This window comes from Sceloporus occidentalis, unplaced genomic scaffold (genome assembly GCF_023333645.1).
Source record: "Sceloporus occidentalis isolate IW3139 unplaced genomic scaffold, rSceOcc1.0.p SCAF_1, whole genome shotgun sequence".
NCBI classification, from domain to species: domain Eukaryota; kingdom Metazoa; phylum Chordata; class Lepidosauria; order Squamata; family Phrynosomatidae; genus Sceloporus; species Sceloporus occidentalis.
In genome coordinates this window covers 318,447,221-318,471,859 of record NW_028316981.1, presented here as the reverse complement: position 1 = coordinate 318,471,859, position 24,639 = coordinate 318,447,221, and the positions used below count along the sequence as shown (strand labels likewise).

Genomic DNA, 24,639 nt, shown 5'->3' with positions numbered 1-24,639 from the left:
TTGAGCCATGCATCTCTACCAGCCTCAGCTTTTTCAGACAGTAGGTCTGAGCCATCTAGTAGCTTGGATTTAAGATAAATTACCCTGCCAAGAAGTGCAGGTTAGTAAGTAGAAAGGAGGGTTGTAACTAGTAATTGGAGGGTCAAATCCACCTCCCGGTTACACATGCAGACATCTTAAAAACCAATAAGACTGGCTACCTCTCCAGCCCATACAGTAGCAATGGCTTTCCAACATCTCAGTCTGAGAGAGATCCTTCCCTCTGACTGTTATTTGAAGATATGGAAGAATGCAATCACAGAAGCACAGAATCCTAGGCAGTGTCCGCATGGGCCAGAATAGTCTGGAACCAACTGCCCTGACCTCTCCCCATTTCCCAGGGCCCTTTGACACTGAAAGGCTGTTGGCACATGTGCCTACTGTGTCACCCAGTGCCACCACCATGGGCCACTTGACTCTGAGGTCAAAATGAGGCTGGACGCCTTGTTCTGACCTCAACACCGGGCCAGCTGGCATTGCATCGGAGGGAAGATCCAGAGTGAAATGTGAGGAGTTTTACTCCATTACATAGAATCATAGGCCTCATTCCCATTACATTTTAAACCAATTTGCAATCTGGTTTGAAGCCATTTAAATGACCCTGGTTCACACTTGAACTGAATCGTTGAAGTGGTTCAGAGAGGGAAGCTTTACACTCGACCCATTTAATGAGTGTTTTTTTGATGCTGATTTTTTTCCACTTCTTTTGTGATAAATTGATTCTGCGCAAGTGTGAACAGAATGTGGATCAGAATCAATTTAAATCTGCCCTTCAGCCAGCGGAAGTAGGTCCATTTTGAACTGATTCATTCATCAATATGAACGACAAGTGGGTTATTTTACAGGAAAATAATGCAATCGGGCAAATGTAGTGTGAACCATGTTCTGCTTTCAAATCGATCCATCGATTTGGATTGCAAACCCATTTATTTGTAAGTGGGAATGAGGCTACAGAGTTGGAAGAGACCACAAAGGCCATCCAGTCCAACCTGCTGCCATGCAGGAACTCACAATCAAAGCACCCTTGAGAGATGGCCATCCAGCCTCGGTTTAAAAACTTTCAAAGAAGGAGACTGCACTACTCTCCACAGCAGCATCTTTGACTGTCAAACAGCTCTTACTACCTGGAAGTTCTTCCTAACGTTGAGGTGGATTGTTTCTGCTGCATGGATGGAGCCTTAGTGAAGTATTACATCCCTAATACCAACCCCTGAAGTTTCCAAAGAAGGCAGATCCCTTGCCTGAATTCTGGCCATAGACTGCAATGTTAGATCTTGGTCAATTGTTTTCTAGCTGTCAGTGGCTGCATCTGCATTGCAGAAATAATCCAGTTTGACACCACTTTAACTGCCATGGCTGAGTGCTATGGAATTCTGAGAATTGTAATTTTGTGAGACATTTAGCCTTCTCTGTCTGGTGCCACAACAAACTACAAATCCCATAATTCCATAGTATTGAGCCATAGCAGTTAAAGTGGTGTCAAACTGGATTGTTGCTGCAGTGTGGATGCAGCCAATCATCCCAATTTAGGGAGAGATGGCTGCTTTTCTGATTGATTGATTGATTGATTGATTGACGTATCAGCTTATCTTGGATCCCACACTAGGAGAAACTCAAGAAATGAATTAATCAGTTAATTCTGTCTGTTGTGCATCTGCTAAAAGTCCAACTCCAAGGGCTCTGCAAGGGAAAAGAGAAAGTGTGTGTTGGGGGGGGGGGGGAGGATTGCAGGTTTAGAATATCTGCTATCTGCAATCTTAAACCTTTGCGCATTGATGTGTTCTCCCCTTGAAGACCAAAGTTGTCAGGGCTTCGTTATTCATCTCTCTGTCAAGGATGCAAAAAAAGAAAAGAGAAAGATAAGGCAATATGCAAGCTTTTGACTTTCATGTAATTCTTCATCAGACCTTGATTCAAGGAGCAGCTTCATTCCTCTTTCTCTCTGTCTCTTTCATTCTCTCTCTCGCTCTCATACTTTGGGACGAATGCGACAGGCCCTGATTGTTCTTTGCTAAAAGGAAAAGGAGGAGGAGGAGGAGGAGGAGGAGGAGAGGCATCTGTGATTTGATTTTATTAATGGCCTGCTTGGAAGAGTGCCCTTTTAGCCACCCTGGCATCTTTTGAGAGATTCCTCCTTGGCTTCCTCTGAAGCCCAGTTACCTGCCAGGAATCAGAAGCCTCCACTAAAGGATCCCAGCTCAGATTTCCATGGAGGCAGCAGTCTCCAGTCTGTCAATAGCTCTGAGTTTTATGATGCACTTAATTCAGCCACGCTGGGTCACGTGCCAGCCACCGTCTGCTCCTCCCCAGCCATAGAGACACTTAGTCCTTGCATGCAAAATGGATTTTCTGGGAATTTGCAAGTAAATCTGTTCATTAGTTGGGGGCTTTAAATTAATTAAAGAACCTGGAGTCGTCTTCTTTTTCCCCGAAAAAGGAATCTAACATCTGTGCCACTCTCTATAACAGAGTAAAACAGACTCCCAAGCTTGTTTGCGATTTCCAGATGCTGCAGGGTGACCAGATGTCCTCCTTTTTCCAGGACACGTCCTACGTTTCAGCCTTCCGTCCAGCAGGAATTCCAAAATGTCCTCCATTTTGAGCATGACTAGGAGCATTTATTTGGTTATATCTTACATTTTTCTGGAACGTCCTTCATTTTTGTGGCGCCTTGTCCTCCTTGGGGATTAGGACACCTGGTCACCCGGCAGACGTTGGGACCACGGGGTCTTCCTTCCACGCTTCAAAGCAGCCAGTTTTGTTTAATTCTCATTCCCAGAAAGGTTGCATTTGATTTTTGGTTTTTAAAATATTTTCCCCATTATTTTTATTAATATAATCCTTAAAGTTACCAGACACACAAACAGTACAATCCATCTTTCTCTTGTAACTTCCAGTTCTACAAACTTCTATATGAAGCTTAATGTTTTCCTCTTTTTTCTCGGATGAATTCAAGAATTGCCTATCTTTCTGAAATTAATTTATGCAACGATCATATCTAATGGGGATTTATAAAGTAAATGCAAACAATTTTCTTTTCATTCTTCTCCTTGTTATTACATAAATTTACTAGACAAATTTCTAATAAAACCCGGTTTTTCTTCCATTTTCTTCATCTAGTGATTGTTCCTTTTTAGTTAAAACATCTTTTTTGGTAAATACTCATTATTAATTGCTCTGCTCGTTGCTTCTCAGTCTGTTCCCGGAGCAGGGCTGCTGAGGACCAGGCCTCCAAGCCCCAGCAAGCATCTTATGCAAGACCTGACTGAGGCCCTGTCTTCCAGGTGCCTGGAATGCAGGACTTGAACCCAGTACCCTGGGGCATTTCAGTCAGTGCTGTAGCTCTGCTTGCCTGGGGTGACTTCTGACTCTTAAATTAAAGTTGTGTCAGGCTTTGATGAGCCCAGACAGGCGGCAGGGACCTTTGCTGTCTTTTGAACTAAAATGTTGAATTTATTTCTAAAGAACAATATACAGTACATACTTTTAGCATTCGCATTCTGCACCTTATACAGAATCCTGTGTTGAAACTGTTCACAGAGTCCACAGGGGATGGATATGGGAAACTCACAGCTTCTGGTGAGGAGGGCAATGTGATGCTGCAGGTGGTGATCTGCCACCAGGTTGATGGGTTCTGGAGTCCTTGGCTGCTGCCAGACTGCAGAATTAATGCAGTTTGACACCACTTTGTTACAGCTCCATGCTATAGAGTCCTGGGATTTGTAGTTTGTTGTGGCACCAGAGCTCTCTGACAGAGAAGGCTAAAGATCTCACAGAACGACAAATCCCAGGATTCCGTAGCCTTGAACCATAGCAGTCAAAACGATGTCTAAATTGCTTTATTTGTGCAGTGTAGATCCAGCCCTTGTCAACATCACAGTCAAACATTAACAGCTGTCTGGTGGCATATTGGGGGTTATTTTATGGTTTGTGAAATGTGATAGATAGTTTTGTTTAGCTTGTTAGAATTATAGAATCCTAGATTTGAAAGGGACCACAAAGACGATCTAGTCGAATACTGCTGCCATGAAGAATATACCATTCCAGCTCCCCTGAAAGATGCCCATCCAACTTCTGTTTAAAGACCTCCAAAATGCAGCACCTACCACCCTCTGAGGCCATCTTTTCCACAGTTGAGTAGCATTTGCTGCCAGGAATTTCTTCCTAATATTTATATGGAATCTATTTTCTTATTAGTTGAATCCACTGGTTGCTGCCACACTGCGGAATTAATTCAGTTTGACACCGCTTTAACTGCAATAGCTGAGTGCTACAGAATTCTGGGATTTGAAGGGTTGTGAGATATCTAACCTTCTCTGTTAGAGAGCTTTGGTGCCACAATGAACAACAAGTCCTAAGATTCCATAGGATGCAGCCAGGACAGTTGAAGTGGTGTCAAACTGCATTATTTCTGCATTGCAGATGCAGCCCTTGTCTCTGGAGCAGCAAAAAAACAAACTCTCCCTTCTCCGTTCAGATATTTAAAGACAGCTGTTATATCACCTGTCAGTCATCTCTTCTCAAAGCTTCATTCTTTACATGTTCCACATTTCTAAGGCTGAAATCCTCCATTGCCTTTGTGTAGTGTACGTCTTCACAGGTGGAGGTAGGCATTGACTATGCAAACCTTGTGTTGAATGGCAAAGTTGCTGAACTGAATGCACATCTGAGTGTGCAGCTGAAGGCACCACTGTATGCACATGTGTATGCACAGTGGCACCACATGTGCAAATCAACTTCTGCAAGCTCGAACTAAATGTGGATGTTCCATGTTGGATAAACATGTTGAACTACTTTCATGTGGAAACCTATACATCTGTCAGACACCAACAAGAACCACTATGATGAAGTGCTTAAGTGCTGGGCTTGGATACCTGGAGGGCAGAGTTCCAATCACTAGCCAGCCTTCAGTGACCTTGCGCATGTCACACTCTCTCAGCCCTAGAGGGAGTGGCAACTCCCCTACACCAGGATCACCCTAGGATAGTAATAATTAGGAATCACATTGATGACAAATAATGTTGAGTGCCAGTATGGTGTAGTGGTTTGAATGTTGGACTAGGGTTCTCTGGAAGATCAGGGTTCAAATCCCCACTCCACCATGGAAACCCACATGTGTGACCTTGGACAAGTCACCTTCTCTCAGCCTCAACCTTCGCCTTGACAAGTCTTCTTCTGATGAAATCTTTCCTGTGAAAGTCAATATGGTGTTGTGTCAGAGTCTTGGACTTGCACCCAGGAGACCAGAGTTCGAATCCCAGATTTAGAGATCGACTGGGTGGTCTTGAGCAAGCCATACTCGTATCCTCAGAGGAAGGCAATGACAAACCTTCTAGGAATAAATCTTGCCAGGAAAATCCTTGGAGAGGGTTGCCATAAGCTGGAATTGACTTAAAGACATCTAATAACAAGATGCCACCAGGCTTCCAGGCTAGTTATTATCTTATTCTGCATGATTTGCAGGCCTGGCTTCTGTCCCAGGAAGGCTCTGGGTAGCTAAAATAATCAGCAGATTTCAAAATGGTTTTTTAAAGTCCAAAAATGGAGAAGACTATCAGGCAATTCCAGAAGGCATTTTTCACAGATTTGGGCCCTGTGAACTTCTCTCTTCTGTGCAACGATTAGCCTGTTGCAGGAAGATTAAAGCAAAGAACTATCCGTTCCTAATGTTAGCCTACTAATTGCACAGATTGGGCCATAGAATTGACGAACGATTTTCGGAATACTTAATGGCTTGGAAATTGAACAAGCTCGCCATCAAAGGTTCCTGTCTCATTGTCATTATGGATGAATAACTCGGAAAGGCTCTAAAAATTATACATAATTTGTTATTATCCAATTTGCTAAGTGTTTCAGATACATTCAGGAATAGACTAAGCTTCAATTGACCCCACCAACATCTGTTTTCTATATAAACCCAAAATGTAATACACAACAGAAATTAAGATATTTTACAGTCTGGGAAATAGGTGATATTGATGATATATGGATCTAATTTGGGGTGAAGGCAATGGTGACAGAAGATGATATTAAACTTAAATTAATGCTTTTAATACATTCTGGTTTAAGGGTTATTCACATTAGATTGTGTCTCGGAAATCTTTGAAAAGAGTAATTAGGAAAAGAATTCTAAGATGATGAATTAAACTTGATTATAGGGCTGCCAAATGTAAAAGAAAACATGACTCCTGTACTCTTAGGAGATAGCTTCATATAGTGTGGCTTGGATAATAATAATAATAATAATAATAATAATAATAATAATAATAATTTGTTTTATTTATATACCGCTATTCCAAAGATCATAGCGGTGAACAGCAAGTAAGCTAATTAGCAAGTAAACTAATTAGCAAGTAAGCTAATTTGCCCCCAACAGTCTGGGTCCTCATTTTAGCTCCCTCCTCGGAAGGATGCAAGCCTGAGTCGAGCTGGGGCCCTTTTGCTGGTCTTGAACTCGCAACCTTCTGGTTTTGAGTGAATGGCTGCAGTACAGGCATTTAACCACTGCGCCACCAGGGCTCCCTAATGGATGGAAGAATGAGCATGGCACAGTAGTATGAAGGTGGGGTGAGAGGTCTGAGAGACCACAGTTCAAATTGTGGCTGGGCCATGGACACCTACTAGGTGACATTAGGCAAGTCACACTCTCTCAGCCTATGTCCCAGACACAATCCAGGCAAGCAGCCAAAGATTGAATGCTACACGGATTTATTTGTGTGTGTGTGTGTGTGTGTGTGTGTGTGTGTGTGTGTGGTATGTCTGTGCTGCAGAATGGGGACACACCGCAAAAAAAAGCCACATAGGGGATGGGGATGCTGCAGCACAGACATGGGGCTTGCAGGGGCGGCACGGAGTCTCTTGTCTGTACTGCCCCTGAGGTAGGTAGGGGTAAGTGGTCTTGTGTATCTGAATGGGCAGGACTCTCTCTCAGAGCTGGTCCTGCACTCTGTTTGGTCTCTGACATGTATGGCTTTGGAACGTCGTCCTGCTCTGGTTCAGCTCCAGGTCCCTCCAGGTCCACTACTTCCATCTCTGAGTCAGAATCCATGTCCATGTGATAACCTCAGAGGAAGGCAAAGGTATGAACCCTCCTCTGAAGCAATCGTGGCAGGAAAACCCTATGGGAGGTTGCATGGTGTGGTGCTTCAGCGCTGGGCTAGGACTCCGGGACACTAGGGATTGTCCACACAGGCCAAACAAAATGCTCCTGTCCTCTTGGCGATGAGTCTGGATGATGCATGGCCCAGGTTCTGGTGCAAACTGTCCAGATGATGTGCAGCCATTTCATCAATGAACCCTCCCTATACCCCCCCTAAACAATTTCATAAAAAGTTGCCTTTTGCTCCAGTTCTTCTCTTGTTCTTTGCAACACAGGGTGGCTGTTTGCACGCACAATTCGCTGTGCCACCCACATCTTCTGCTTATGATGATGATGCAAGTCATTCATTCTGAGGTCAGAACAAGCCACCCAGCAATGTCATCAAAGGTGTGTTCCCTGTTTTGACCTCAGAGGGAGTGACACGCACCAGTGTCAGCAGTGCCAAGTGGCACAGTGGGATGTACATGTGAACAGCCACTTGCAGTTGCAATGCAGTGAGCAAGACAACAGAGGGACATTGGGACAGGTTTGGGGCTAGAATACTCCCAAACTTTCAGTTTGATAAGAAGAATTGTTTAACTCTGAATCTGAGAAAATTCAGATTGAATAAAACAAAAGATTACATAATAAAACCTTTGGTAAGGGCCACACATGCTGTAATTGCATTGGGTTGGAAAAATAAACAAAGTTGGAGGGGGGATTGGCCACATTATATTACAGAATATCTTTAATTTGAATGTTTAAGGGAAAGAAAAGGAAAATATAATGGTCAAATAAACAAAATGGTCTGGTGGGAAAAATGGGGATGTTGGATTGAAAAAGTTAAAATTGAAAGGGGGTGCAATGAAGTTAGAGAAATTATTAATAAGCTATTCTACATTATGGCTACTGGGTACTAATTTACTTGGTCATAGCCATTGGAGGGGGAGAAAAGTATGTGATCTAATAATGATCCTATTTTATAAAGTTTTATTATATATGTTGTGTTATGTTCCATAAAACTTAATAATATTTTAGCTGCTGAAATAAATGTTTGGGCCGTTGGGGGGGGGGGGGGCTGGGGTGACCTTGGGCAAGTGACACTCTCTCAGCCCAAGAGGAGAGCAGTGGGGAACCTCATCTGCAAAAAAAAGTCTTACGCAAGAAAACCCTGTGATAGATTTGGCTTAGGGTTCCCATAAATAAGTTGGAAATGACTTGAAAACACACAGCGTCAACAAGCTGGCTATGGCAAAGCCACACCTACCAAAATGTCTGCTACTCAACAGTTGAAAGTGGATGCACCCTGCTCTCTTTGCATCTTAACACTCTACTTGACAATCATGACACTACTACACACATGCAAACACAGGGATGTACGTCCTTCACCATTCCTCATAGATAGATAGATAGATAGATAGATAGATAGATAGATAGATAGATAGATAGACACATACATACTGTCAGCCCTCTACATCTGTGGCTTTTACTTTTGCACATTTGATTATTTCCAAATTTGGTTGATCTGTTCTCTCTGCATCTTCCAAAGTAACTCTACTGGAGGTTGACCACAGACTCATGTTGGAGGACCTAGATATTCCTAGACAAAATACTTCTCTAGACATTTGTAGGTCCTCCAGCACAGATCTATGGTTAATTTCTGGTGGATGTTGATCACAGAGTTGCACTGGAGGACTTAGCGATTCCTAGCAAGGTATTGTCAGGTTAAAAAATAGTGGTTTTTTATTTGTGGTTTTTCCACTTTCATAGAAGACCTGTACCCCTAATCCTAGCAAATGCGGAGGGCCTACTCTGTGTGTGTGTGTGTGTGTGTGTGTGTGTGTGTGGTTGCTGTTGTTGTTGCCTGCAAGGATGAATAATTAGGACAGTTTTCTCCTCACTGTGGGAGAAAACGAACACCCCTCCTCAGTATTTTCCCTGTAGTTGAATGTAGCAAAGTCTTTCAGGAAAAGTATTCAGTAGGGGGGAGTGCATGCATTTTTTGTGGGGAGGGGGGCAAAAAATCTTGTTTTCTGTGCTGAAAACAGATTTCCTTTGCAGAAAAAAAAGGGGTTTGGGGCAAAAACAACAACAGCAGCACATTTCCCTCTCTCCACAATATGCCCTCTATAACAAGAAAATCCCATTGAAGAAAGAAAGGAAATCTTCCTCCATTTTTCTGGAGGAAGAAAAGCCCTCATTTTGCGCCCTTTATAAACACAGCTCTGAATCAGTGTACAATTGACACACAACTCCCACATGTGTTGATTTACACCTTGTTACCCTTAGGATCAGTGCCAATATCTTGTGCCACTGGCTTTTGGGGGGTGGGAAATAGGGGGACCAAAGTATATTTCTGATGCCGTGTCTCATCTGCGGGATGCTTTTAAAAACTTTTGATGCAAAACATGGCCTGAAAGGGCAAATGCTGCAGCTGTGTTGCTAGATGAGTTAGCCAATGGCTAATTTGCAGGCTAATTTCTCTCTGTAGTGAGCTGCAAGTGCGCCTCCTCCGCCTCCTTTTGGAAGGTAGGCATGAGATCCTTCTCTGTGGGGGGTTAATGTGAGGATGCCAACTCCAACTCTGGCGCTCATGACAGATGCTTATAATTACTGGAGGTGGTTTAGCACCCTGTGCTCTGCAAGACAGAGGAACATGAGTCCCTTATGGCTTCAACTTCAATAAATGTTTGCTGACATGTAGAAAAGGGACAGAGAGCCTGTTCCTACACCCCCCCCCCCAACCATTTGCTAGTACTGAAACTGAGAGGTGGGAAAGAATTGCTTACTGCAACTGAAGGAAGGGTGGATTCAGGATGGATAAATAGTACTCCTTCTTCACTGGACCCCATCAGTTACTTGATGGATGCTAGCTTGTTCTTATTTGCTATCAGGTTGACTTCAGTTTACGCTGACCTTATGAATGGGGACTGCTTGATCCCCTAGCCATTGGCCTGTGGGGTGTCTGAGGGCTCTGTGTTGTCCTCAGTGCTATTCAACATATACATGAAACTGCTAGGATTTGGAGTTTTGGAGTAGAGTGCCATCAATATGCAGATAACTCTCTATTATTCCTTCCCACCCCAATCCAAGGAGGAAGTCTTGCTCTTAAACCAGTGTCTAGCTTCAGTAATGGACAGGATGAGGACAAACAAATTGAAACTTAATCCAAATAACACAGAAGTGCTCCTGGCCAGTCAGAAGGCAGGTCAGGAAATATGGACCCAGCCTGTTTTAGATGCGGTTACACTCCCCCTGAAGATGCAGGTGTGCAGTTTGGGGGTACTCCTGAACTCAGCTTTGAACCTGGAGGCCAAGGTCTCAGCAGTGATCAGGAATACTTTTGCACATTTAAAACTTGTGTGCCAGCTGTATCCGTTCCTTGAGACACCGGATCTAGCCTTTATGGTACATGTCATGAGCACTTCTGACTGGCCAGGAGCACTTAGTTACATCCTGTTTGGACTACTGTAATGTGTTCTGCTTGGGGCTGCCTTTGAAGAGTGTTCAGAAACTTCAGCTGGTCCAAAGTGCTGCAGCCAGGCTGTTAACTGGGGCAGGTTAAGAGACTACACAATGCCCCTGTTGAAACAGCTCCACTGGCTGCCAATCTGTTTCCAGGCACAATTCAAAGTTCTGGTTATGACCTATAAAGCCTGATATGCCTAAGGTCCAGGCTATTTAGCAGACTGTACCTCCCGTATCTATCAGCCTTGGTTCTGAGATCTTCAGGAGAGGCTCTTCTCTCAGCCCCACCACCACTGCATTCACAGTTGGCTTGGACGCACAAGAGGGCTGCCTCCAGACTGGGACTCTCTTCCCAAGGAGGCCAGAATGGTCCCATACTTGTTGTCGTTCAAAATGTGCCCAGTTGTAATCCTCTGGGATGTATACATTTTAATGGAGCAGACTGATATGTGTCCCATTGTAGGGGACAATTGTGTGAACGTTTCCCTTCTAACTTTTCTAGTAAGCAGTCTGTTTGTATAGTTTTTTGTGGGTTTTTCGGGCTATATGGCCGTGTTCTAGACATAACCTGAAAAACCCACAAAAAACTATGGATGCCAGCTGTGAAACCCTTCAATTTCATAGTCTGTATGTATATCTGGTGTTCATGTATATTAATGTCATGTGTGTATATCAAGCCATGCAACCTCCTACTCATCCACAGGGGTTTGGTTCGGGGGGGGGGGGGAACCTCCCGATGAGCAAAAAATGCAAACAGTTGCACCCTACATGTGTGATGATATGTCCATGTCGGTGCAATTCCATGCACAGGCTACTATTGAATAATCTGAGCTGTGGGGATCCATGAGTGGTCAAATCTGTGGATTGCTAGCCAGCCAATGTGGCAGGCCTACTGTATAGGTATACCTCATTTAATAAAGACTCTGCCAGTGAAGCTACTTTTTACAAAGGTGTTTTATGCCTCTCCCCTTTCCTTCCTCATCCCCTGTCCAGTTGGGAGGTTTTTTTTTTACCAGCATGGGCATTGGGAGGTTGGTGAAGGAGGACTGGAGAAACCCAGAGTTTTGATACCAGGTTGCAGCAGCATGTTTGCCAGAAATAATTCAATAAAGCATGAGATGGGAAAGCAGGGGATTTGCCTCTTGCTGATCCTATTCTACCTCTGTGCATCTGCATATGACAGGCAAGCCAAACAGCAGCTTCCTCCATGTTCCCTGAGCCGTAATCCCTTACTGTATCCAGTTGTGCAGTGTCTCTGGTTGTGCTTGCTTAGATTCTAACCACAACTTTTGCACCCTTTTCTTTTAGTCTTTCAGGTCCAAATCTAGATGGGGATGAGGTTGGAGTGCTTGGGTCCAGCAAAGAGTTCATGGTCCCCTCATTGCCTGCCCTGCCATCCAATTCATGCAACCATTCCTTCCGGGGGAAAGGAATATTACAATTACTATGATTTAAAGTAATAATAATAATAATGACCAAAAGAGAAGCTAGCAACTCCACAGATGTAATTTGCTGCCTCATTTGCTATGTACACATGTTCCGATTTAACCAGCTGCCTGTCAGAACTCCAAGGAACTCGGCTGGCCATGCTTGACTTAAAGAAATAAATAGGAAGAAATAATTATAAGCAGGGGACAACAAAAACCCATGCCAGATGCCAACACATTAAATTCCTTCGATAAGATCAGTTGCATTGTAATCTCATAGTGCTCCCCCAAGAGAACTCCCTGAGGCTATTTACATGGTTCTCCTTCTCACCCTCTTTATCTCCACAACCACCAGTTCATCTGGGAGAGGCTGAAAGAACTATGGGGATTATCACAGGGAGGCTTACAGTGTCTGAAACGTTGCTACATCATCCGTAAAGCATGAGGGTGTGATCGCCAATTGCGCTTTCCCCCCATTATTTAATCATAGAATTCATAGGTGTCTCATCATTAAAATGTTCATGAAGCAGCCATTTCTCTGCATAACAGGAGCTTCCATTATGCAGAGAAATGGCTGCTCCGCGAAGCCTTTAATGACAAGACGCCTCCATGACGATTTAATCACAGGGAAGAGTGTGACCGGCAATCACACCCTAGCGCTTTACGGATGATTTAGCAATGTTTCAGAGAAGTTAAGCCTCCGTGTGATAATCCCCATTGTATGCAATGTCTACTAGGATTCCTAGTTCCCTTCACATGTACTTTACAATCCCTAGGCAATCCCTCTACTATCAAACATGCAGGGATAGTGAAAATGAATCAGTTGTGGATGTGTAGCTCTTGCTTCTGCAATCATGCATTCCAGACATTATTGCTACAGCTCAAAACAATCTACTTTCCCCTCAAATCATGATCTCTCACAGAACCATAGGATTCCAGGGAACCCTGGTTGAGAAACCCAGCTCCAGATAATCAATCAGTCGGTCAGTTTACTGCTGTCCCACCTTTTCTCCAAGAGTGCAATTCAAGGCAGCTTCCACAGCAGTGGTAGGAGCAAAACCACATATAGCTAACAACCTACGATAAGTTAAGAATAGAATGGAATTAAAACTATATAAAACAATAATGTAAAAATATTGATTAAAAATGGAATAGCACCATGCCAGTCCCTGATACCTGGAATTTTGTGTCTAGTTCTGGCCACCACAATTCAAGAGGGATGGATATTGACAAGCTGGAGGGTGTCCAAAGGAGGTCAACCAAAACAATAGAAAGTCTGGAAACTCCCAAACACTATGAGGAGGAGCAACTTAGGGAGCTGGATAGGTTTAGCTGGGAAAAGAGAAGGTTAAGGAGTGACATGACAGCCGTGTTCAAACATTTTAAGGGGTGTCACATTGAGAATCAAGCAGGTTTGTTTTCTGCTGCTCCAGAGACCAGAGTGGATGCAAGTTCCAGGAAAAGAGATTCCACCTTAACATTAGGAGGAACTTCCTGACAGTAAGAGCTGTTCAACAGTGGAATACATTGCAGTTTCGAAGGGTTGTGGAGTCTCTTTCTTTGGAGATTATTAAACAGAGGATGGATCATGGCCATCTTTCAGGACTGCTTTAGTTGTATATTCCTGCCAGGCAAGAAGTTGAACTAGAGGTCTTTGCAGACCTGGTGAACTCTAAGAATCTATGATTCTATACAAATAGCAACATGTATTCTGAACTTGGGAGGCATGTACATAGAATTGATTAGATTAACTTTGCAACATACAGTCCCTCAGGAAACTCAAGAGTACCATCGGCTTTTTAGCTTCATGGTGGAAAAGGTCGTGCACAAGGTTCCTTGTCCAGCAGTGGCTGCCATTCTTTAATGGGACAGGAAAGCTCAGTAGTTTTGGAACTGTTTTTCAGAATTCCCCCAGCCTGATAAAGGATTGGCCACCTCCTCCAAGCCTGAGTAAAATACATATATATATATATCACTACACTTAATCAAAGACATTTACAACAAAATTTGACAGAAATGTGTGATACTCCTGTTTGAAAACTGGAGTACAGGAGGCTAATCACCATATTGCCAATGCAAAACACATCTTTCCAATCTTGTAAACGAGTAAAATAACAACTAGCATCAAGATTTTATGAGGGAAGACAAAACAGATGCAAACATCAAACTCTTGTGACTGAAGCTGGCATGTACACTGATATATTTTGTGTTTGGATTTGATTTATCTTCCCCTATAAAATCTTGATGCGCAATTGCTGGTCATTATTTTGTTCTTATAAAAGGCAGAAAATGTATCAATTTTCAACATTTTACAACTTGATAGATTGCTGGCAATTTGTGTGGGACCCTTTCAAAATTTGGTGCGGTGGGAGCATGCATCAATCAAGGGCACTAAGTTTCAGATTATAAGCTCAACAGGTGCCATTTGATGAAATTTTTTGTCTCAAAATGAGCACATCTTTTCTTGTTCCTTGTTTTAATTAAAGGGTTTAGTGAGTAATTTTACAGTAATTTACAGAGTCTCACATCAATAACTCACTGCATCCCAAAGCAGCACAAGAGAAGTAGAGTAACTGTTATCTCCACTTGGGCGCATCATCAACACAGTTTCAAGATCAGCAGAGCTGGGAAAGAGTGTATCCAATACTGCAATCTTTTGTACTAGTGGTGAGCTTTCACGCCAAAGGTCATAGAATCATAGCATCCTAGAGTTGGAAGAGACGCCAAGGGCCATCTAGTCCAACCCCATTCTGCCATCCAGGCTCTGTTTAAAAACCTCCAAAGAAGGAAACTCCACCGCCCTCTGAAACAGCATCTTCTGCTGTCAAACAGCTCTTACTATCAGAAAGTTCTTCCTAATACTGAGGTGGAATCTCTTTTCCTTTGATTTGAACCCATTGCTCTGGGTCCCAGTCTCTGGAGCAGGAGAAAACTCTGTCTCTGCTCCATCCTCAATATGACATCCCTCCAAGAATTTAAAGAGGGCTGTCTTGTCACCTCTTAACCATCACTTCTCCATGCTACCCAGATCCCTAACTTGCGCCTCATAGGGCTGGGTGGCGTCCATTCATAGTTTCCAGAGATAGCAAAAGACTAGGAAGGAATGGAGCACTGGGGGGGGGGGGGCACACATCCAGCACACAAACATATCACTGGCTTTCCCCCTCAAAGGCAGAACAAAGCCTTATCGATGTCAGTCTTTCTGCACTATGCAAGCAAATTCTTTTCAGACCTAATGTTGGTAGGTTTTTGCAAGAACTGAGACTCAGATTGGGAGCACACAACTCCCTTGAAACAACTATACTTGCTCCTAGACCATTTCTAAAGCCTTTTGTGGGTGGCTAGGCTATCTAACAGACTGCATCTCCATATATGAGCCTGACTGTGTTTTGAGAACTTCCAGGGAGGCCCTCCACAGGTTCTTCTGGTGGGAACACAGGAGAGGGCCTTCTTAATGGCTCCTCACAGGATCTGGAACTCCTTTCCTAGGCCCTGAGCAGACAGGCTAAGAAAGCAAGGGCCCAGGGACCCACTACTTGCATGCACTCCATACCTTTCAACACTGTCTCTTCTACTAGGAAGCCTGCCCCCCATCGCCATTTGTGATACACAAACAGGGTGCCTGGCTGCACCCATGTGGCCAGGTGCCTAATTTCCATATCAGATGTGCTGACAGGGGTTTCCCAGTAGGAGCAACAACTCTGAAAGATAAGGCGCATGCAGGGGCCGTTTATCGGGATGTGCTGCAGAGTTTCCAGGAAGTTCCGTGGCAAACTGGGAGTCAAATTGACCAGGGATAAGGGCTGTTCACCCTGCGACTGGGCTGGACCCAGGGCATCCATGCCCAGTCTGCCCCAGGGTTTTGGTCTGCTTCGTCCAAACGGAGGGATGGGGCTTTTTGGCCCATGCAAACAGCTCCCTAGAAAGGTTAAGGAAACTATCCTTCTGTAGGAAGCTGAAGATCTTTCCATTTCATCAGGGCTTGGAGGGCAGATTGCTCAAGAGGAGAGGGCTTTTCATATTAATAATAATATTGTCTATATTTGTTGTTTTTCTTTTTTAATAGTTGACCTTTGAACTATGTTAAGTTCTGTTTATGGTTTGACTATGTTTTAACTTTGGTAGAATGTGTACTTTTATATGTATCTGTTTTAACTTTTGTAAGCCACTTTGAGGCCGCAGGCATAGGAAAAGGTGTGCTGTAACAACAATAGCAATGATGATGGTGGTGATGGTGGTGATGATGATGATGACGTAAATGTTATTACTGTGGTATAAATAGGGGCTTTGTGTGACCCTTGTGAAAATTTCAGTCATCAACCCTTTAACCCTTTTATAGAAACATAGAGCTGGAAGGTACACCAAGGGCCATCTAGAACAATCCCCTTAAGTCATGTAGGACTATAGAACTAAAGCTTTCCTGGAAAATATGCATCCAACCTCGATCATACAAGTTGGAAAAGCGGCTTACAAATAATATTATTATTATTATTAACCTCTGTTTAAAGACCTTCAAAGAAGGAAAGTCCACCGCCCTCCAAGGCAGTCTGTTCCACTGTTGAACATCTCTTACAGTCAAAAGTTTCTCCCTAATGTTTAGGTAGAATCTCCTTTCTCACAATTTGAATTCATCAGTTTGTCTTTTAGTGTCTGGATCAGCAAAAAAACCAGTCAGAAAACAATCCTTCTTTGGAGATTCTGAAACAAAGGCTGGATGGCCATCTGTCCCAGGGAGGGCTTTGGCTGTGTCTTCCTGCGTGGCAGAACCGGGTGGGCCTTTGTGACTCTGTCAACGCTTTGTTTCTATGATTCTGTGGCTCCATCTTCTACATGACATCACTGCAGATATTTAAAGATTGCTATTAAGTCCCCTGTCAGTCTTCTCTTCAGCAAGCTAAACAGTCATTCCTCATAAGACTTAGGAGATTACCGCACTGCGTTCTGAGAACGTTCTCAAAATGTGATGAGAACGGAACGCATTTGAGTATACCGCACGTATGTGTTCCAATCGGGTTCTCAGAATGTTTAAATGTGTTCCAAATGTGTTCCAGGAGGGTACAGATTTGAATGTGTTCCCAGAGAGCTGAAACGTGATGAGAACGTTCCAACAGAGGTGTGTGCGATATTCTTATCTGTTCTCAAATCCGTTCTCTCATTCCTCCGTCTCCTGATTGGCTGAAAGAATGACAGGCAGGGAGGGAGGCAGGCAGGCAGGCGAGCGACTGCAGTGAGGGAAGGGGTGTGTGTGTGTGTGTGTGTGTGAGAGAGAGAGAGAGAGAGATAGAGAGAGAGAGAGAGATGGGGGGAAGAAGGAGGGAGGGAAGGAAGGAAAAAGGGAGGAAAGGTGGGACAAGGAAGAGAAGAGGAAAGCAGGGAAAGAGAGAGAAAGAGAGAGGGAAAGAAGAGACCAGAGCAGAGAGCAAGAGGGAGAGGGTCTGGCTGCTTCTGCGGGGGGCCTCTAGTGTCATGTCCAGTGGGGCTCCTGTGCTGTCACAATGCAGGAGGCAGGGATGCCCAGGACCTTCTCCTCCTTCCCTCCAGGAGGGAACCCACAAAAGCTCCTCTGTTTGGAGCACCACACAAAAGCAAGCAAACAACTCCCAGAATTCCATAGCAAAGAGCCAGACAAGAGTTAAAGCGGGGAGGGAAGCTCACAACCTGAAGGCACACATTACATGCACAGACACAGGAGCAAAAGGGTGTCAAGCTGCCAAAAAGGGGAAATGGGATGACAGCAGAGGACTCTTCTTTTCTAACCGGTTTAAAGAGCTGCAGTGGCTGCCGGGGCTCTGTCCTTGGTCCAGTCCCCTCCCTTTCCCTCCGCTTGAAGGGACCTCTGTGGAGCTCCCTTAAAGCCCAGGCTGCCAAGGAGGGGACTCTGCCCTTGGCCCATCAAGTTACATAGGTTTTATCCTATTTTCTTCAAACATATGCCAGCATATGAAGCCCCAACGTTTTATAGGGACTTGCCTTCCTTCCCTCCCAAGAGAATCCTCGGACTCCCTTCGGAGGGAAGACAAGCTGGGGGGGGGGCGGCCTATGGGGAAGGGAGGTGAGGGATTTCAGATTCCTATGGGGAAGGGAGGTGAGGGACTCAGGAGAGGCGAGCTCCATGGCCCAAGCCTCCCTTTTTCCTCTTTCCTGGGAGCAGCGCCTCTCCCGAGCCGTCCAACCACTGAGTGGGACGTCATCAGAACACAGCCCACAAAACGTAATACAGCAAACCGTTCTGAGAACGGTTTCAAGAAAAAGGAAGCGCTGTGCGGTAAAATGCATTCCAATCACGTTCTGATCACGTTCCAGTTTACTCAATGCTGTAATATCCGTTCCAGGAACGTTCTCATCACGTTAAGTGCAGAACGTTCTGAGAACGATATGCGGTAATCTCCACGGTCTCCATACTTTTGACCATCTTGGATGCTCTTAGAGTCATAGAATCATAGAATTGTAGAGTTGGAAGAGACCACAAGGGCCATCCAGTCCAACCCCATTCTGCCATGCAGGAACTCTCAGTCAAAGCATCCTCTCTGGACATGGTCCATCAGATGCCCACAAACTCAGCAGACAGCCATTTTCTTTGGGAAACAGGGTGACATTTAAAAACTTATTGAAACTCATAGTGAAGAAATGATCTAGGTTGCAAAACTGTTTGCTTTGGCAGGAAAGAGGAGTTACAATGACCTTTCCATCTTTTCTATCTCTCTCTCTCTTTCCCAACAGCACCACCAAAGGAGCCCATACTGATGTGTCGGTCAAACAATTACCCCAACGGATTCTACTGCAGTTGGCACCTCCCCAGCCCAACCTACATTAATGACACCTTTGACATCACTGTAATGTAAGTGGCGCTTGTGGGATGGTGGTACCGAAGGCTACGCAGGGAACAGCTTATGTTCCTTCTGCAGATGGGTAGAAAGGTGGGAAGTTGTTGGCAGTATGACAAGAGTGATGTAGTTAGCCATTCCATAACAGACACACAAGTGGAAGTGGAGAAGTGGAGAGATCTCAGATGCATCTGAGGAAGTGGACTGAAGTCTATGAAAGCTCATGCTGTCAACGTCTTTCTTTCAGGTAGTCTCAAAAGTGCTACAAGATTTCTCAGTGGCCCAGTGGTTAAATGCCTGTACTGGAGCCACTCACTCAAAACCATAAGGTTGCGAGTTCAATACCAGTGAAAGGGCTGAAGCTTGACTCAGCCTGCATCCTTCCGTAGGTGGCTAAAATAAGTCCCCAGATTGTTGGGGGCAATTAGCTTACACTTTGTAAACCGCTTATGAAGTGCTTAAGTGCACTGATAAGCAGTATAAAAATATACTTGCTATTGTTGTTGCTGTTGTTGTTATTTACTATTATCCATTCTGCTGCTCCAGAGAACAGGACCCGGAACAATGGATGCAAGCTACAGGAAAAGAGATTCCACCTGAACATTAGGAGGAACTTCCTGACAGTAAGGGCTGTTCGACAGTGGAATGCACTCCCTCGGAGGGTGATAGAGTCTCCTTCCTTGGAGGTCTTTAAACAGAGGCTGGATGGCCATCTGTCAGGGATGCTTTGAATTGGATTTCCTGCATGGCAGGGGGGTGGTTGGACTGGATGGCCCTTGCAGTCTCTTCCAACTCTACGATTCTATGATTCTATGATTCTATGATTGTATTTATTATATAATATTTCTATTATAAAAAACCATAAACAAACAAGCCACCTTTTTCTATATACTGAAACACAGAAAAGATTAAAACACCTAAGTAACTAACACAGTATCGAATAATAGCCAAGATAAAAAGCCAAAAGAGCACAAAAAGGACATAGGCAGAGAATTTGTGGCTTCCAGCATGGCTGATCATGGTTCTTCAGCCGAGAAGGCTAAATATCCTGCAAAACTACAAATCCCAGAATTCTGTAGCATTGAGCCATGCCAGTTAAAGTGCATTATTTCTGCAGTGCAGATAAGGCTCTAGGTGGTACCTAAGATGCTAAACTTGTGTTTTACTGTGGCACTTATAAACACCTTGGCCTGAATCCTATTAGTTAAACTCAGCTGCAGGAAATGCATTGAATTAATGCGTTGGCTCACATAGGTAAATCGCTATGTGCCATGGCAGTTTATGGTGCTATATAAATAAACATTGATAATAATAATCCAATTGATTCAGTAAATCTTATCTAATTAACGTTGTTGTTGTTGTTGTTGTTGTTTCATTTATATATCATCCTTTCCCATTACAGGAACTCCAGGCAGCTTAAAAAAATTAAATCAAATTTAGTTAAAAGTACACATGAGGCATAAATAAAATCATACAGAAAGTTACATGTTGAGTCTTCCTTATCTAGAATTCTGAAATCCAGAATATTCCCAAAAGGCTGAGAGAATGACACCTTTCGGATGGTTTTGTGTAAGCAAAATTTGTTACATGCACAATATTATTAAACTTATGTATTATATATAAAATTACCTTCAGGCTGTGTGTGTATGAAACATAAATGAATCTTGTGCTTAGACTTGGGTCCCATATGCAAGATATCTCATTATGTACATATATGCAAATAGAGATATTCCAAAATCCAAACCAGTTCTGGTCCCATGCATTTCGGATAAGGGAGACTCAACCTGTATCGTTCAAATGCAATTAAAATATCTGTAGCGTTGAAAACAAGGATTCGAGGATGAATTAGTGACCCGGGTTGTATTTTTACTCACTTTGCATTAATGAATCTAGATTGGGAGTTCAGTCTTGTATAAATAACTAGAGCGTGTCTTGAATGGAGAGGGCAAACATAGTCATGTTTTCACTGAGCAAGAGCAAGGGGGGAAATTGAGAAGACCCCAAAGCTCTCAAATACACACAGAGGAACAAGGAAATATTGGCAAAACAAACTCAGCCTCCTGGGTTTCAGGAATGAATATTGGACTATGGAAATAGCTGAGCTAAAACAATTATGAAGGAAACATAATTGGAACACAGGAACCGATTTGATCACACATTAAGATTTTCCATTGCAGTTTGTGAGAATGAAATAACCAGAAACTTCCATCTCTGCTTATTTCATTGTCATGAATTAGGCTGGAAAACCACAAACATTCCCTCCTTAGACAAGGTGATACTGAGAGTGGTTTTGCAACTTTTTTAAAACATAAATCTCCCACTTGAGACTTCTTTAATTTAAGAAATTGTGAAAGATTCACAAAGAATTTAGGGTTTGCAAACTGTGCATTTTTGCACAAACACAATTTTTGCTTCTCTGCAGAAATGCATGTTTTCTGCAAGGCGTGCCATTTTCTGGGCAATCCCACCCACCAACCCACTCACAATCTCCCAATATTTTTCTGGATCTAGAATTTCCAGTAACAGCATGAGATTTCAGTTTGGGTGGCAGTTTTGGGGGTGACCATGATCTGGAGATATCAGGGTCCTATTATGACTTAATTTGAACTGAATGACACCCTCTAACACAGTGGGTCCCAAATCCCATTGGAGAATATACATGCAGGCAACTAGGACTGGGATGTCCCACACACAGTAGCAAGCTCCCAGTCCTAGTTGCCTGCATGTATATTCTTTCAGGCAGGATATTTGGTCCATTAGGAGCTACAACTTACCCATAGAGACGGGATGTCCCCATACATCTTATGAGTACCTTTCCAAGATTGTTTCATTAGTTGTACATGACCACTGAGGAAGACACATATGTCGAAACGCGTTTGGTCAACATTTATTCTTTTGTAATGGGCATACTGCATTATCCCTTTTAATTTGTTAGTCATTGTGCACTCTCTAACCCGTTGTATACCCTTTAATCTCATTCTGTGAGGCACAAATGAACTGATATTTCATGTACTGTATATGTTCCCATGGGATTTGCAGTTTTCTGGCCCAGTACTGATTGTTCATTTTACGTTTATGTCTGTTAGGACGTGGCCCACAGGCTTGAATTACCTTTTATAGATCGCATGCTTTGTATTTTAATAATTTTTTTAAATACATTCATTGCATTTGAGTGCAATACACTGTTTAAATAAAATTGCCGAGTGTCCATCTCCCCTAAACTTTTTGCTCATTCACCTGCTTGTGTTTGTTTAGGGTATCACCTCCCAGCTTTTTTCCTCAACTAGCATAGACCCATTGAATTAATGGGAGCTACCTATGTGTCAACTCACAATGCAACAACTGATTCTGTGGGTTTTCCCTAGTTGGGATTATCCCACAGAATTTGGGCTATTTTACATTCTTTCTCCTCTTTTGCCCTCTTTCAACAACAGCGGTGGGCAAAGTGCAGTCCTCAAGCTGCATGAGGCCCCATGGGACTCCCAGGGACCAAATCTTTTGAGATCTGAAATGCCCCAAAATGATATATGGGGGGCATTCCCACTACAAAATAGTGTCTTGCCCTGAAATGCCCTCTAGGGACCCAGTAAGACCCAAAAACATGTCCCCATGTTCCTAGATGACATCTGGGGATAAAGGTTTTTTTCTCTTTTCCAGGAGCAAATGTTGGGGGGGGGGGGGTGGCCATCCAGGGTCTCCCCTAGCCCTTCACAGTTGCCCATCCCCGTTCTACAGTCTCACATTGTCCTAGGCCTGCGTGCATAATTTGTACCGAATGACATCCATGCCACACATAGCTGCAGACATACTGCTAGTGGAGTGTGCATGTATAAGTGCAGCTTTGTTGTTGCTGTTGTTGCTGTTGTGTGCCTTCAAGATGCTTCCATTTTATGGTGACCCTAAGGGGTTTTCTTGGAAAGATTTGTTCAGAGGGAGTTTGCCATTGCCTTCCCTGAGGCTGAGAGAGTGTGACTTACCCAAGGTCACCCAGTGAGTTTCATGGTGGAGCTGGGAATTGAACCTGGTTCTCCAGAGTCATAGTCCAGCACTCAAACCAGTTTGCCACGCTGGCTCTACGCATGCGCACATATATCACACCTTCCATCATTTCACAAATGAAAACTGGGCCACATGTGGCCAAGGAAAATGAGAGCGTTGTCAAGATGACAAAAGTTATTAAAGAAGAAGAACAGACAAGCTAGGAGAGGCTGCAGCACTTTGCTTTTGCCTGAGCCTTCTGGGAAGGACAAAACCCCACTCACACCACTGAGTTAATTGAGTGGAAACTACTTTTGCACTTTGCACTCAGTTTGCAACAACTGAAGTAAGCTGAAGATGAAGGAAGAAAGAGAAACTGGGACATCTTAAAAGCAGGTGGGAATGTCAGTACTGTCATTGCCAAATTGGACAGAAGGAGGGCATGGTTCATCTCTTTTTGGTATAGTGTGCAGGGGGCTACTGTCTTCCTCTTGCCCTCCATCTGAAAGCCTGCTCCAATCCTGGACATCTGTCAAGCACCAGAGACGAAGGAAGGGCATGGATCAGGGAAATAACTCAGATCATGAAGACACAGCTGCTGTAGAGTCCCAGGAGAAGGGAAACAAGGGTGCACTCCCATTGAGAGTGCACTGCCATTCCTCACTCCATGCATACCCAGCAGAGACCAGGTGCTACTGCATGGTGCAAGTTACTTCCCTGATTCTTCCCGTTCCCTCCAGAAAGTAGCACCCTCGCCAAGGGCCTGACATCTGCTGGTGTGAGGAGAGGATGCTGAATTGCTCAGGTGGAGCTATGGTCCCGTGTAGGACCTTGGATGTTGTGTATTTAGTTGTGGTTGTCTTCAAGTCATTTCCAACTTATGGCAACCCTATCATGGGGTTTTCCTGGCAAGATTTGTTCAGAGGGGTTTTTCCTTTGTCTTCCTCTGAATCTGAGAGAGTGTGTGTGTTGGGGGGGGGGGGATTTGAACTCTGGACTCCAGGATAAGAGTTTGCCTGCTTACCTGATCCACTCTCTCTGCACCCCCCAATGGCACATCTTCCTCCATCTCTTCCCTAATGTGTCCTCACAACAACTCTGTGAGGAGGGTCAAGCTGAGAGAGCAAGTAGCCCAAGGAGGAGTTTTGCGGGTCACATGGAGTAGAATTGGGATCACCTAAGTGTGATTGCAATACCAGTGTTCATCTCTGGTGGATCATTCTTCTGATCTTGAGTGCAGGAGAGAGCGTAGGCTTCCCTTCCAGAATGACAAGGACATGGAGCTGCTTTCTTCTATATTCAGTGACTGTAACAGATATTATTCTGGGGGTCAACAGAATCAACCTCATGTACATGTTCAAGGATGAGGAGAACATGAGGCATCCATCTGAACTTTCCCACTGGGACCTTTATTTGTGTGTCCAGAACTTTCTCATCTGCAATTCTATGAACATTGGGTTCAAAGAATATACTTTTATAATCAGATATCTGGCTGTTTCTTGGGAAAATGTTTGAAATGTGAGTGATAGACCACAATCACATACACTTTCCTCTCATACATACTAATACAAAATCATCTGCACACAAAGGCAGGCACGCGCACGCACGCACACACACACACCCTTTGTTATCAACAAGAGGTCATTTCTGCTTCCACCCATCCATATTTTTGTACCCATAATAGGGGTGGAGGCAAGTATGACCCCTGATCCCTAGTTTTTTTCATAGAATCATAGAGTTGGAAGAGACCACAAGGGCCATCCAGTCCAACCCCTTGCCATGCAGGAACTCTCAATCAAAGCATACCTATTATTTCTATAATAAT

General features: G+C 43.8%; 1 protein-coding gene across 6 annotated transcripts in view; it reads left to right on the top strand.

Annotated features, from left to right (window-relative positions):
- The window catches only part of CNTFR (ciliary neurotrophic factor receptor), a 558,243-nt gene that overhangs the window by 451,975 nt on the left and 81,629 nt on the right, over window positions 1-24,639 (top strand). For all 6 annotated transcript variants that reach the window (XR_016277980.1, XM_089498469.1, XM_089498443.1 and 3 more), the window contains one exon: window positions 18,733-18,850. Coding sequence is in view for 5 of the 6 variants with exons in the window: in XM_089498469.1 (XP_089354595.1) it covers window positions 18,733-18,850 (118 nt within the window). In the remaining variant the exon portion in view is untranslated. The remainder of the gene's footprint in view (window positions 1-18,732; window positions 18,851-24,639) is intronic.